We start from the raw sequence: 13803 nt of genomic DNA, 5'->3' as shown, positions 1-13803 counted from the left end.
GAAGCTGCACCCGCAGGGACACAGCCTGAGCACTGCAGTGACAAAAGGGACAACCATGTGAAACAACAACGCTTTTCCAGCTGAGGAGCAAACTTGAAAGGCAACACAGCAGCACACAAGAAATCAAAACGGTCCCGTGCTAAATATCCCCACGCGCAGATTATTCAGCCCGAAGCGGCAGACGCTCCCAAGTGGCAGCGGCACCGTGAGGGCCCGGCTGTACTTACACGAGGGAGCTGAGCGTGGCTGGGCCCAGGTGGTGCTGCTGCCAGGCCGACACCTGCCCCAGGGACAGCATGCCCGGGGAGTTAAACCCCTGCAGCGCCGACAGGTCTGCGCTGGACAACGAGTAATCTGAGAGGGGAAAACAAACAACAAAGCAGTTTGTAGATTTATTTATATGTATATACATACACAGATCTATGTGAGAATCTGCACTACACGCATGCACACAAACAGAAAGGCTTTCTGCCCAAAACAAATGCAAGTGACCCAAAGGAGCTCAAAGGTGAGAACCTGGAAGTCCTTCTGACTTCACAAGGAGCTTAACAGGACATGAGCCTCCAAATGCCCATTTCTTTGCATTCTGCTTTCAGTTCCTATATGTTGCTGTCCCACATAGCTTCTTCTAAACCCACAGGTACAAAATATTTATGCATTGTTAATATAGATAGGTATGTGTCTATCTTCCACCAACACAAGTATTTGCATTTTTTAAGATTTTTGTCTCCATGGAAATTCCAAAATGAAACAAAGAGGGCAGAATTCACACGAGCTGTTAGAAAGGAATGGCGTTTCGTGCACTGCGCTCACTGCGGATCCCGGCTCTGGCTCAGCTCGCAGAGCGGGGCAGCAGCTGAGGGATGCGATGCACACACCGTTCAGCCGGCTCACGGTCCCACACCCCAACCCCTCCGTGGAGCAGCGCTGGCTGCTGGTCCCGCCTGACGAGGGGGACACAGGGGCAGGGATGGGTCCCCGAGGGACAGTGTGACCATGTCACTGCAACTGGGACCTTAGTGACCCCTCTGCCCCCCTGTGTCTGCAGTCCTACTGTAACATTCTCCCTCTCCCCACGATAGCTTCACTCGTTAATTTATGTCTGATTAAACTGTCATCTCTGTATCAAATAAACAAAAGAAACCTCTTGATTTAGAACAAAAAAAATAATTATTTAGAAATACAACTTACATGAATAATAGAAGATACAATATATTCCTAATCAACACTAGTGACTGGCTGTTAGTTTTGGCCTGGCTGTAACGCTGAGACAGTTCTCACTTCATTTACACAGGGGAAGTTATTTTCACTTTATCATTATCACTCACTTTTAAAACAAAGCCACAAACACTCCTCTGCTTTTAATTATTTGGTAGCATGCCTTCTTTAAAATAATTTCTAGTCTCTTGAGAATACAACAAAATGCTGGCAGCCAAAGTAATTTTATACTGCCAGCAGAGGAACCAAAAATCCTGCTTGAGTAGGGTTTGTGTTTTGGCTTTGGTTTTAATTTATTTCAGTTTTCGGTTGGGAAGGGGGGGTTAGTATTGTCCTAAAATGACACCACCATGATGATTTCTCTCTCTTGAGATAAGCTCCCTTGGACAATGTGCCATTCCCATCCAGCAGCTTGTTTGCCGTGGCCATTTCCAGGTGTCCCTTTCCCAGCGGGGGGAAGCGGAGCCCAGCGCCAGCAGGACACTCGTGTCCCTTCTGGAGCAGCAAACGCATCACGGTGAGACCCTTCCCCAGAGTGGGGGCCCAGCTGCACCCCAGCAAGTGACGCTACTTCAGCTGCCCTTTTGTTCCCTTTCTTCTCAGCTGACGGTTTTATCTGAACTCTAGAAAACCCTCACAATGTCTGCACTGATTCAGAAAGATTTTCCCAAGCTGACCAATCCAAGTCCTCTTGCAAGACTAAAATTAAAAAAAGTCCAGCCCTCCAATGAGTAGGAGACGCCCTCAGCCTCCAACGCAGTGACCTGGGGCAACGTGCACGTGGGAATGTAACCCGGGAGCTGGTGGCGCTGGCCTGTGCCAGTGGGATTTCTGGAAGAGCAGACCTGAAGACAATGTTCCTAGGAATTCCATTTCCATGTGTTTTTATTTTGCAATTATAGCTTTTATGGTAATGGCAAATTAACTCCTGGTGCTTCGGACAGAACGCGTCTGATGACAGGGGTTTGAGGAGACACTTTCCCAAAGAATACATACACCGCCACACAACGAGCTGCGTTACCATTGCCCTAAATCATCGTCTATCTGCTGGCAGTTAAAAGCAGGACGGCAATTTCTAAATGTGCAAGATGGAAAAGTCGTTCAGACAAATGAGTGTCTTCTACGTGACAGAAAACATTACTGCTGTGACCTCAACAACAAAATAACCTTTGGAGTTTGTGCCTTTGCAAAATAACTGACCTAAAGCCAGTAATATAATTTATGGCTAGATATGCTCTGTCAAGAGTAAGTTACTATTTAACTGATCTCTGTGGTTTTGGAGTATTTTTTTGAAATGCCTAGACTTTTTCCATAAGTAACTCAGTTCTTCTGGCCCTTCCTCCAGCAATCTGCAGAAAGAATATTTCTCCGGCAAAACAAATTATACAGAATGGTAAATTTGTTCAGAACTGATATCTGACGATTTAATTAAGGATCTAAGAGCTGAATCTATCCTTTCCAGCCCTGGAAAAACCTCTATCAATCCAGAAAAACAATTCAGGTATCTAAATTTTATCTTAGTCCTTGAACTGCAAAACTGAAATTACTATTTAAGTGGTGACTACCCTGAGAATACCAAGGTAACAAGCTGGTTTCAACATCGAATTTCTTTCTGCAAATCCCCTGAAAGGCTCCATGAAATAGAAACTACTTTAAAATGTCTGAAAAACACTGAAGGCTGAAAGCTTTTCACAAATGATTGAATTATCAAAGGAAATGGGCTGGTTTTTAAAGCCATATCCCAGTGACAACAGCACTTGTTGACTGTGTGGGACACCAGTTTCAAAGGTCTTTGCTGCTTCCTGACGTTCCGATACGTGACAGTTAGGACTCAATGTGGGTCTTCTGAGCAGGGACCAGAACTATTTGTTTACTTTAAACAGACATTAAATACAATATATAAGCCGTCTTTGTGGCAACTATCAAACAAAGATCTATATGTCCAGCAAATTCATAATTAAGGCTTATAATCCAAAACATGCCACCAAGCACAATTCTTCACTCTCTCATTTATTGCAACTCCATCTTCTCCCCTTCATTCATTTCTTTAGACTTTAACCCCGCTCTGGGCAGCGATTATTTGCATAAATGCTCAACAATTTGGTGCTGCTGAAGTATAAATATTTACTGTTGCTGCTGACTAAATAGTCCCTCTCAAAACACAAACCTCACACATGCCGAGAACTACGCGGGGACAGCACCTCTGGGCAAACCAAGGCAGAAAGTGCTGAAGGGCAATAAATGGCACTTAATGAGCACATTAATACAAGAAAATACAAATACAAAAAGATGTGAGTGGTTTGGCTGGAAGATGGCTACAAGTCTAAACTCAAAACTGCAGAGCCGGCTTTTGAAGCTAAAAAAAGCTGCAGAAAGTGTATGAAATCCCATCTTCTTTGGCAGAGGAAAAACCTGAAAGTCTACCAAATGAGACTTAAATCTTAACACTGCCAACACAGCGGTCTCCCATTCAGAAACTCCTGTTTCAACAATTCCAGCACTTAAATTAGAATGTCTTAACTGGACTTCCATAAAAAGAATGGCTAACTGGGGAATTACTTCCATTGTTTTCCTTTTTGGTTTTAACCAATAGTTATTTTAACTCTGAGTTACAAAACATATGGACACTTATCTGCAATGTAGCTTCTCTGCAGGTGCATTTGAAAATGAAATGATGCATCCCAGATCACTGGTAATCAACCTGACACCATCAAGGCTGCAGACTTTCAAGAAAATGACTACAAACACTCCTTCTCCAGTTACACACAGAGTTTGTAACAAATAGAGAACATGAGACTGAAATCAAAATTAACTCTATTGGTGTGGAGACAAAGTGGGAGGCAGCACATCACAAAATACTTTCTGAACCGGCAAACCAATGATCACATTACCAAATTCTTTGCATCCCACCCATCTTGGGTAAAACGTAGCTTTAAGGTCCTTCAGCTAATCCAGACTTGCAGTGGTGAAACGATGAAAATGCCCTCCTGCGAGTCCCAGCTCACTCTCGAAAGAGACGAGGCCCTACCTGGGTTTTGTACGTCTGGGCTTTTTGTAAATTTAAAGAATCCGAATCCCTTCTGCCGCTGGAACTGAGCGGAGCAGAACGAAAGGGACCGTATGCTCTGGAGCATCAGTTCTTGCTTCAACATGAGGCGTTTCCGTTCTCAGAGGAACAGCTCGAATGCCACTGCTGTAAGTAACGTGTTTTATTGTCTGTCTCTGTGCTCAGCTGTGTGCAACCTGACTGAAAGCTGCTTCCTGATCTGAGTCTCAACATTTACACATTCTCCAAGCTAAAGGCTCATTTCTGATGAATAAGAGCCTTCATTTGAACTGAAGAGGAAAACAAAGCGAAGCGTCACAGAAATGCAAATCTTCTGGGCTTATGAATCACAAAAGCCTCGTACATCTGAGAAATGAAGGCACTTATGGCAAACAAAGCTTACCAGTGTTGTAGGCGGTGGGCATGGCCGAGTACACCAGTCCCTGCGGGGGCAAACTGGGAGTCGTCACGGACACCACCGGGGTAGCAAGAGGCTGCGTAGACTGAGAACTACTTATCCTTTGGGTATTCTATAAATGAATAAAAATAACAACACCTTGTGATATCGGTTAGAAAAATCAAGTGATTAATATAAAAATAGCATTCAATTAAAATGTGTTTCTTTGCTTTATTTTTTAGTTACAAATACATCCTTTTTGTCAGCATAGATCTTCTAAACAAGCCAAAACATTTCAAGACAGCCAAAGTGATCTTGGCAAATGGAAATGAAAAATTAATGAAGACTCACTGGCCCGCTTCCCGTGCATGCAGATCTCAACAGTGTTAGACAGAAAAATAAATGCAATTTCTTAGGGATACACACAACAATTCTCAGAAGTTCTTAAGTGATTTAAGAGTTTTTAGTCTTATTTTCTAAAGGGGTTTTAGTACAGATGGTGAGGTGCAGTTCCACCAGAAAAGTCTCCCACTTCCCAGCTGTTTATCCAATTTTCAGAATTTTAGCTGCCAGTTTTGACGCTGTGACTACACCTGTCCTGAAAGGAACACAGAGATCTTCTAAATTTATGTTGATAAGACCTCCGTGATAAAATAAACTTGCTGTTCCCATGGTTCCCGAGAAACTGAGAAGGTTCTTGTTATAATGCAGATTTGTTTCAAAGCAAATGACATTCGAGTTCACACAGAGCAACTGTGCTTTTTGACAGGAGAAAAAGCTGAACTAGGTTGTCTCAGATTATCCGTTCTAACTGTTGGCATGATGTGGCTTTTTAATAAGTCTGTCTTTCCCATACACCGGCATGAACATCTGTAGCAAACATACCACTCAAATTAGGCTCTTGAATCAAATTTGCTGTTTATAAGACCTTGTGTTAACCACTGTGGTCAGTACCACCAGACAGCACAGCTGCTGTCCCAGAACATACTGCTCTTCAGGGAGGCAACTTGAAATCTTTCTTCAAAATACATATTTCAGCACTATCCAGCCATGCCAGATACTGTCAAGAACAGGAAATGCCACATTTTTTATTTTTAAAACAACAGACACTTAGCTTTACCTATACAAGTCTTAGAAATACTACAATTCTCTACACCCTGTATTTCTACATTCTTAGAGAACTGTTCGCAGCTAAGGGAGCTAGATTTGAAACTGCTGAAAATATGCTTTAGGACAAACCTCTCCCTTTGCCTGAAAAAATACTCGCCACGAAAAGTAGCAGGTTTTCATCTCTTTGGCAGAGCTCCATTTCCCAGCTTTAAAAGACTGAAGCTACTACTACTTTTTCTTTATTTTGGACAGGTACACAAGTATTTCAGTATTTTTTTTCCTTCCGCTCTGATCCTGAGAGAGCGAGCAGTATTAAAAATGCGTGATTCCCTTTATAATAACAGTGTGAGCAGGTACAGAAACATGGCTCTATTCCATTTTAAGCTGAAATTTGTGAAGATGGATTGAGGGCTATCAATCCTTGGTTACATCTTCCCCATTTAAAGAAAAGAACGTACCGCAGCTACCCCATTAAAGTTAGCTCCAGTCTTCCGCTGGCTCCCAGCTCCTGATGTCCGCTTTGTCTGGCTCTGTTGAAAACCCACCTTCAAGCCCCGTTAGAATTTGGAGGCTCTCTCTCTGGCATTTGCTCAGCAGATGCATCCGCTGCTTCAGAGCTTCCGCGTTTCCAAGCCCTCAGTCGCAGGGAAAGTCCCCGCTGATTTTCTGTGTCATTTATCCCTTTAAATCACTTACGTACTTCTGACAATCTCCGCTAGAGCAAGTTTATCTGGCATAAAGATATGTTATTAGAGCAGATTTTTGTGTCTGTCAGGAATTGACCTTTTTCCAAAGCTTTGCTGGATGGCGGCCTATAAAGTTGGGATTACTGGATAATGGAAAAATTAGAGGAACACACTGGGAAACAATCCAGACCAAAGGATTTCCCCATGGGATTGGTTTCTTCTTATTATTGGAGTGCTAATACAGGTGGCTTTCTAAGGTAAGTTATTTCTGAATATAATTCCTGAACACTCAGCCACACAAAGACAGTAAGAAATATTTAGATGTGTCTAATATTTGTTGCACTCAGAGATGCAGCCAAAGACTCCTGATAATTTTCAGGAATTTTTAAATTATTCTTTTTTTTACCTGGTGCAAATGCCAGCAGTAACAGGAAGAATTCAATATCTTCATTTCATGCTACGCTACTGTTCCTATCAGTGTTTCATACTCAGTGCTCGGTTCCAACCACGCTGAATCCTCGCAGCCGTGATTTGGAACCGCATCAGAAATCGGCGTTACAGGAGGTTGCAGGTGGATCTTCCTATTTCTTTACCGCATCAGAGGAAGGCACAACCGCACTCTCCCGGTGTGCGCTCCGGCCCTGGCTCAGGGCTGGTGCCACTAGAGGGCCCTGGCTCCACGCAGCACCCGAACCCCCACCCGCCGGTCGCTATTTCCCGCTGCCAAGGGCACAGCGATTTTTAACAGGTAGGAGTAACCTCAACTGAAGCGCTTCTGTATCATCCCAATTGCAACGCTATTTGGATTAAGTGTTTTTACACTGAACTAAAGCTCTATTCCTTGCACTAGAAACCAGACACTCCTTTATAAAGCTCAGAGGAACGTGAGTGACAGCTGTTTGTAAGCATAAACCCTAAAAACTTGGATACTGTCAAAAATAATTTCCCCTTACTTTTGTAAATCATGGTTAAGCTAAAATAAAAAAAAATTAAAAAAATCAACCAACAGCATGCATTCATCAAGAAATACATCTAAACCACTACATTCTCCATGCTTTCATGCAATTAGAGCCTCATTAGCAACAGGTCCATGTTCAAAACCAAAGGTGTGTAGTATATGGACTTCTTTGTGTATCTTCACAATTTTACTCTGATGCAGCATCTTGTGCATGGTTTATGCTACAGCAGCTAAACAATTTGCAAATTGCTCTAAAAATAAGCTACAAATGATTTTAGCCTTACGTTATTTTCCAGACAGAATGCCAAATGTTAAAACGTTTTGGAAAAAAAAAATAGAGAAAAATACAAGTGGCAAGAGTTTCCTTTCAAAAGCAGAATATCTTTCCACTGGAAAAAAGGTAAAATTATTCATTTGCAATTCTCTATTCCTTTTGGTAAACAGGGAACACCCCTGTGGTTTGATAATCTCATGCAGGATGAAATAATTCTAAACTCCACAAGGGTGACCTCACCAGCAATGATGTAATCTCCTTGAAAATAAGAGAAGTAATACAGGGCTTGTGTTACAATCTGAAGAACTTCAGAAGTGAAGCCACTTTCTAAAAATATTCCAGTAATTTAGGGGATGTTAAGTGGTTATTTATATGAGACAGTAAGTATCCTATACACATGGACAGTTACTCTGTAAGGCTCTTTTCCAATGTTCCCTCCAAGAAAAACAATAATATTTTCAGGAAAAATAATACAAGTTTACAAATGGAAAGCACTGGACTTTGGATGTGTTTTCAACTTGAATTGGTCGGGTTTTAAAGTTTGATAAAACAAATGTATTTTTGTCTGCTACCAAGGGAACACTGGAATTATTCAAGATATGTAATGAAACTACAGTTAAAAATCTGTAGTAAAAGACATTTTCAGCATGTTGCTCTCTCAAACAGCAGCCCAAACTCACCAACTCCAATTCATCCTCCTCCGACTGTACTCAGCAAACAAGAGGGATAACACAGTTACTAAAAATAGCATTGCTTTCAAAAATGAAATAAAAAGTCATGTTTGTGCTTCAGGATTTCTATTTATTTTAATTAATAATGTGAATTTGCCACCTGATTCTCTAAATAGTACTAATAGGAAGTATAATATTTATGTTTCTGGCTGGACCAATCCAATAAGCACCCAGGTCAGTAGTAAAATGTTCTTCACATACAGCCATTGTACCACCCCAGAATCTCCACTCTGACATCTCTTTCCAGCTTCCTCAGAAAGACCGAAAAAACCTACACCGCGTATTGTGTTGTTTTCAACAACCCAACAGTACAGAGGTACTGTGCGCTACCCACATCAGGACAACCACATTAACAAGACCCACTTCTTCTATCGATTTCTAATTGATTTTAAAGTGTAATTTTCACTTGAAGAATCAGCCAGGGTATTATGTCTTCTACACTTCAGCATTCCTAGAAAAACCTAGAACTTCAAGAATCATTACTCTGAGAATAAGTATAGCTTTTGTTACTTGGGTTAATTCTATATTATTCATCATGAACAGCAGTAACAAATATAAGCACTTGTGGTATCTTTAAAAAAAATATATTTGTATTGCTTATATCCTGCTCCTCTTGGTTATGGTTCATTGTTCCATACACAGGAAACAGAAAATGTACACATAGATGTTTAAGATTTCTACATGGCAGTGAAAGACTGAGACCAAAGGATCTGGTCCACCAAATTAAAGGAAAAATAGAGTAACTCTTCCTGAAAGACCTGTTCTGGTCTCAATGCTGTGGTTGCCTCACACCTGACATGAAACTTGTGTGTGATTCCAAATGTAGGCTGAACAAACATTGCTGCCAACATGCCAAACCACATATACTATTGAAATGTACACAAATAGGGACTGAGCCTGATCCTCATTGTCCTCTCATGCCTTCATCAAAGGCATGACATCCACCATAGGACACTCGAGGTTGCATTCCAGCACACCACATCAAACAAGTGTTTCTCTCAGACCATCGTTACCACAAGCTACATTTTACATCCCACAACCATTACGACCCAGGAAAAACAGGTACAAAATGTGCTCTAGGGCACGTTAATACAGTTCACATCAATAAGATGAGCCATTCCTCCACAGAGTAATGCATTATCCTTTTTAAAACCCACATCCTCCAAACCAACAAAGTTCTCGGTACCAAGTCTGTGAGATGTCAAATCAAAACAACAAAATCCTAATCTATGTCTCTAGGATTTCGCTCTAACCTCATCTAGGTCAGGCTGCTATTTTACCCTTACAAAAAAAAAATCCTTACGAATTTAATTTCTCCAAATGTAATAATTTATAACTTAGATTTCCATTAATGAAATTTCAGAAAACAAACACCTTTCTATCACTGTAACCTATGGTAAGCACATGAGATAGTTTCTCCCTGTGCATGCAGACAAAACATTTCTACAAAGCCAGTCCCGGAACAAATGTTTTAACTTACCAATGGTGGCATCATACCCTTGCTGGAGGGCGGGATGACAACACGGAGGTCGGGTTTGCGATTGTTCATTCCAAGATTGCCTCCTCCAGGTGGAGGTGGAGACTTTGTAGGCATGACTTTGCCCAAGCCGTTCCCACCACCAGTAGTTCCGAGTAGACTCGGTGAAGCTCGGGAATTAACAAACCCATTTCCTGAAAGAGGAATAACAAAAGTACTGTAAGACTGAAGAGAAGCAGCAATGCAAAAATTCGGTGCACATGTATAAATTACCAAATGTTTATTTTGTTAAACTTCCAATAACAAACTTCTCACAGAGGCGCAGCATTGAATTATCGAACAAACGAAAACCACTTTCACGAGACGATCAATATGCAAAGGTAATATCACCTCAAGGGCACACTGTGGCAGCTTAAATGCTGAGAAGAGCGTGTTGTCAAAGAACTATTTCTAATAACATCTGTTGTGGTTTTTGCCCTTTGAAGTTCCTCCAGGCTGAGCTTGCACAAAAGCGTGTGCTTTTGTACAACCCCAGTTCATTCCCATCCCCCGGGACACAAACTACGCTGAATTGTTGTGTCTGAGAATAAAAATCAGCTCTTAAAAGTCCCAATTTCTAAAATGTATTCTTCAAGTATCTTCAAGATCTGCAGGACTCCAGTATCTATTCTCAAACAAAATTAATTTCAGTCTCAAAACATACATACTGTCCAATGATTACATTCAGGAACAATGAGGGGAACAAATCCTTTCCCTTCAAATTCATTCCAAGCTTTAAACACAGTTCTACACATCGTTTATGTCCATCGGTTTATTTTACACAGGTCTTTCTCTACCCTACTCCTGATACTCATTCTAAGTAGAATTAGACAAGGCAAAGTCTATAGGCCCTGGCTTCTACTGACAAAACCACCAATCATGTTCACCAAACTATATTTATAAGAAAAAAAATTAAAGCCACATTCCAATCATTTTATCATATTTATAGCAACAATTTCCAAAACACACACACATCCCTCATTCAGCTGCAAATGAAAAAAAATTTAAAAAGGTTGTTAAGCGAGGGGAATTTCTCAGCAGGAAACTCTATGGTTCACACTACAGAACTCGTGTATCTGTGTGAATAAATAAATACAATTCATAGTAAGATTATGTTTATACTAACATTCCAGTTCTGAAAGTGGCCTTTATAGTCAGAATTCAGGTTCAGTCTTCTGTTCTAATAGCCCATAGCGCCGCACCGGCATGAATTTCGTATTATTGTTCTAATTTGAATAGGCCCCTATGCCCAATCCAATTTTATTACATTAAGTACATATTAATCTAAAAGCAATTAAAATAAGAAAGTTGTCAGTGTCACGTTCTACCTTCTTTAGCTAAATTGTTAATGCCTTTAAAAGTCCAGCAAGAATGAAGAACAATAACGTGTCCCAGGAACAGCATGAGACCTGATGAAGGTGACTGGTACTGCTAAGGTACGTTACCCGTGTACGTTGGGAATGTAGGTGTGAATTCACCAGTGTTAATAACAAAGCTCTTGTGCTGATCTGAAGATACTCTACTGAGTTTTATAAAGCCCTTCTGGCAACAAAGTTATTGCCAATTATTTTTTAAAGATTAAAAAAATTGTAAATAGTTAGAACTTACTGGAATTTGCAACCACTGTATTCTTGTTCACAGACGGGCAAGCAGCAAATTCACAGCTTTCAAGCCAGGATTTCAAACTCTGGATTTACTTTCTTTGTGGATTTCCTGCTGTGCCAAAAGCCTGACCATACATGGATGATCTGATATGTCCCTTGAGGTTTTCAAGGTTAACAGAGCAAGGAGGAGTTGTTATAATTTAGTATTTTCCTGAAGCAACTATATGGGAGGTATGGGAATATGTTCTATGAGAATTCTACCATTTAACTCAGAAGTTATGAGGGAAGAAGGAACACAGCAGAAAGAATACAAAGCTTTTTATGTCAGCATTCTTCCTCCTGTATTAAAAACCACAGCAAAAACTCATTTCATGATTAAAGCATCTACATTCCTCAGCAGAAAACAGCAGAATTTATTGGGATGCTTCTAGGTTTGTGATAAAATTTAGTTAAAGCGGTTGAAAAGCTGGGCTGGAGCTGAGCACACATACTGGAGATAAATATGCTCCTGACTGGTAGGAGAAAACCAGCCGCAGCCACAGAGAAAAACAACCAAACAAAAAAGAAAAGAAATGAAGTTCTGTGCCACCCCGAGGTTCCAGAACAGTGAGACAGTTTCCACAGAATCATAGTTTTGTTAAAAACAGTGATGCATCAATACCTATCCATTATAAATGAATGTAAGCATTAGTTATAGACAGCCTACATAGCATCAGATCACAAGAAAAATCTCGTACAATAGACAAAGTAAAAATAAGTGGATTGGGAAACAGATGCAAGGGAGGAAAAACTGTTAGGAAAGAATGTAATTTTCACTGAACTATATCTAAAAAATTGCTACGGGTTCTTCCATTTTCAGAAAAAATGCCAGAACATTTAAATAACTTGCTGTCATAAAAAAGTGAAGTCTGGGCTCCAATAATAAATAACATTTTATTACTCACTGGGCTGTCAGTGTTACCTTTCATAAGCCAAAGCTGTGGTGTTCTCAGTTGAATTTAAACTTCAGAATAATAACACTTTGTATAAACAATGAAGCTCTGTACAGCGCTTTAGTCTATCCTATGGTACCATTTCCTGTCCTCTGTTTTCAAGTATTTCGGTAGCTCGCGTGTTAAATCTGGACAGTGTCTTTCTTCCACACCCAATACAGTCATTTCCTGCAGCCCTTATTACAAGGCTCTGCCAATCCTTCCGAAACATTTCATGCTTTTCGTGGTGCTGTCAAAAACAACAAAGTCCTGGCCATTGCATTCCCTGCGCAGTATCATGCAGCAGCAGGGCAGAGCCAAAGCGTTTCTCCTGACAAAAGGCTGAGCACTTCTTAAAATGAGCGTTTCGAAAAAATGTAGTAAGGATGTGAGAAACAAAAGTGCTGTAAGTGTGTAATACTACGGCTATAAATCAAACAGCAGCCCTTTGCTACAAATAGCAAGCACTGAACATTTAACAAACACTGAAGCATACGTATTGATTATTTGAAGGATCGTACACCGGGGCTGCAATAAGACTGTAGAATATTCATTTTTAATATGAAACAGCCTTTTTTCCTGATATGAGTCTAATAGGAAAATCAAATTACAAGTTAAAGAGTGAAAGGATAACTAAAAGCATGGTATTTCTTAGATTAAGGTCAGGAGCCACAGAAAGATGATGATGACAGGATGATGCAACTGTATGGCACTTTGCCAAACAGAGGCCTTAATAACCCCATTAATTCTGCTTACTGTTGTCTCGGTTTTGGCTGGGATAGAGTTAATTTTCTTCCCAGTGGCTGGTATAGTGCTGTGTTTTGTGTTGATGGGAATAATGCTGATACCAGAGGGATGTTTCAGTTACTGCTGAGGAGGGCGTACCCAGAGTCAAGGGCTTTTCTGCTCCTCACAGCACCCACAGCCTGGGCTGGGGGGACAGGAGCTGGGAGGGAACAGAGCCAGGACAGCTGATCCAGCTCACCCAAGGGACATTCCTGCCACATGGGGTCTGCTCAGCACAGAAAGCTGAGTTTTCCTTCCAAGTAACTGTTACACATGCAGGAGTCTGGCTTTGCTGAGGGCCAAACACCTGCCTGCCATGGGAGCGGTGAATGAATTCCTCCTGTTGCTTTGCTTGCATGCGCAGCTTTTGCTTTACTTATTAAACCATCTTTATCTCAACCCATGAGTTTTCTCACTTTTACCCTTTAGATTCTGTCCCACATGCCACTGTGGGAGAGGGATGAGTGAGCGGCTGCCTGGTGCTTAGTTGCTGTCTTGGGTTAAAC

At 41.0% G+C, this 13803-nt stretch overlaps 1 protein-coding gene across 3 annotated transcripts in view; it reads right to left on the bottom strand.

The window, feature by feature from the left end:
• The window catches only part of MEF2A (myocyte enhancer factor 2A), an 83601-nt gene that overhangs the window by 4217 nt on the left and 65581 nt on the right, over window positions 1–13803 (bottom strand). For all 3 annotated transcript variants that reach the window (XM_080351087.1, XM_080351086.1, XM_080351085.1), the window contains 3 exons: window positions 9901–10091; window positions 4668–4794; window positions 228–354 (listed from right to left, as the gene is read on the bottom strand). In XM_080351087.1, coding sequence (XP_080207213.1) covers window positions 228–354; window positions 4668–4794; window positions 9901–10091 — 445 coding nt within the window. The remainder of the gene's footprint in view (window positions 1–227; window positions 355–4667; window positions 4795–9900; window positions 10092–13803) is intronic.

The sequence above is a fragment of the Nesoenas mayeri genome (genome assembly GCF_963082525.1).
Source record: "Nesoenas mayeri genome assembly, chromosome: 11".
Taxonomy (NCBI): domain Eukaryota; kingdom Metazoa; phylum Chordata; class Aves; order Columbiformes; family Columbidae; genus Nesoenas; species Nesoenas mayeri.
Note: the sequence above shows the minus strand (reverse complement) of the source record. Positions and strands in the feature narration are given on the sequence as shown.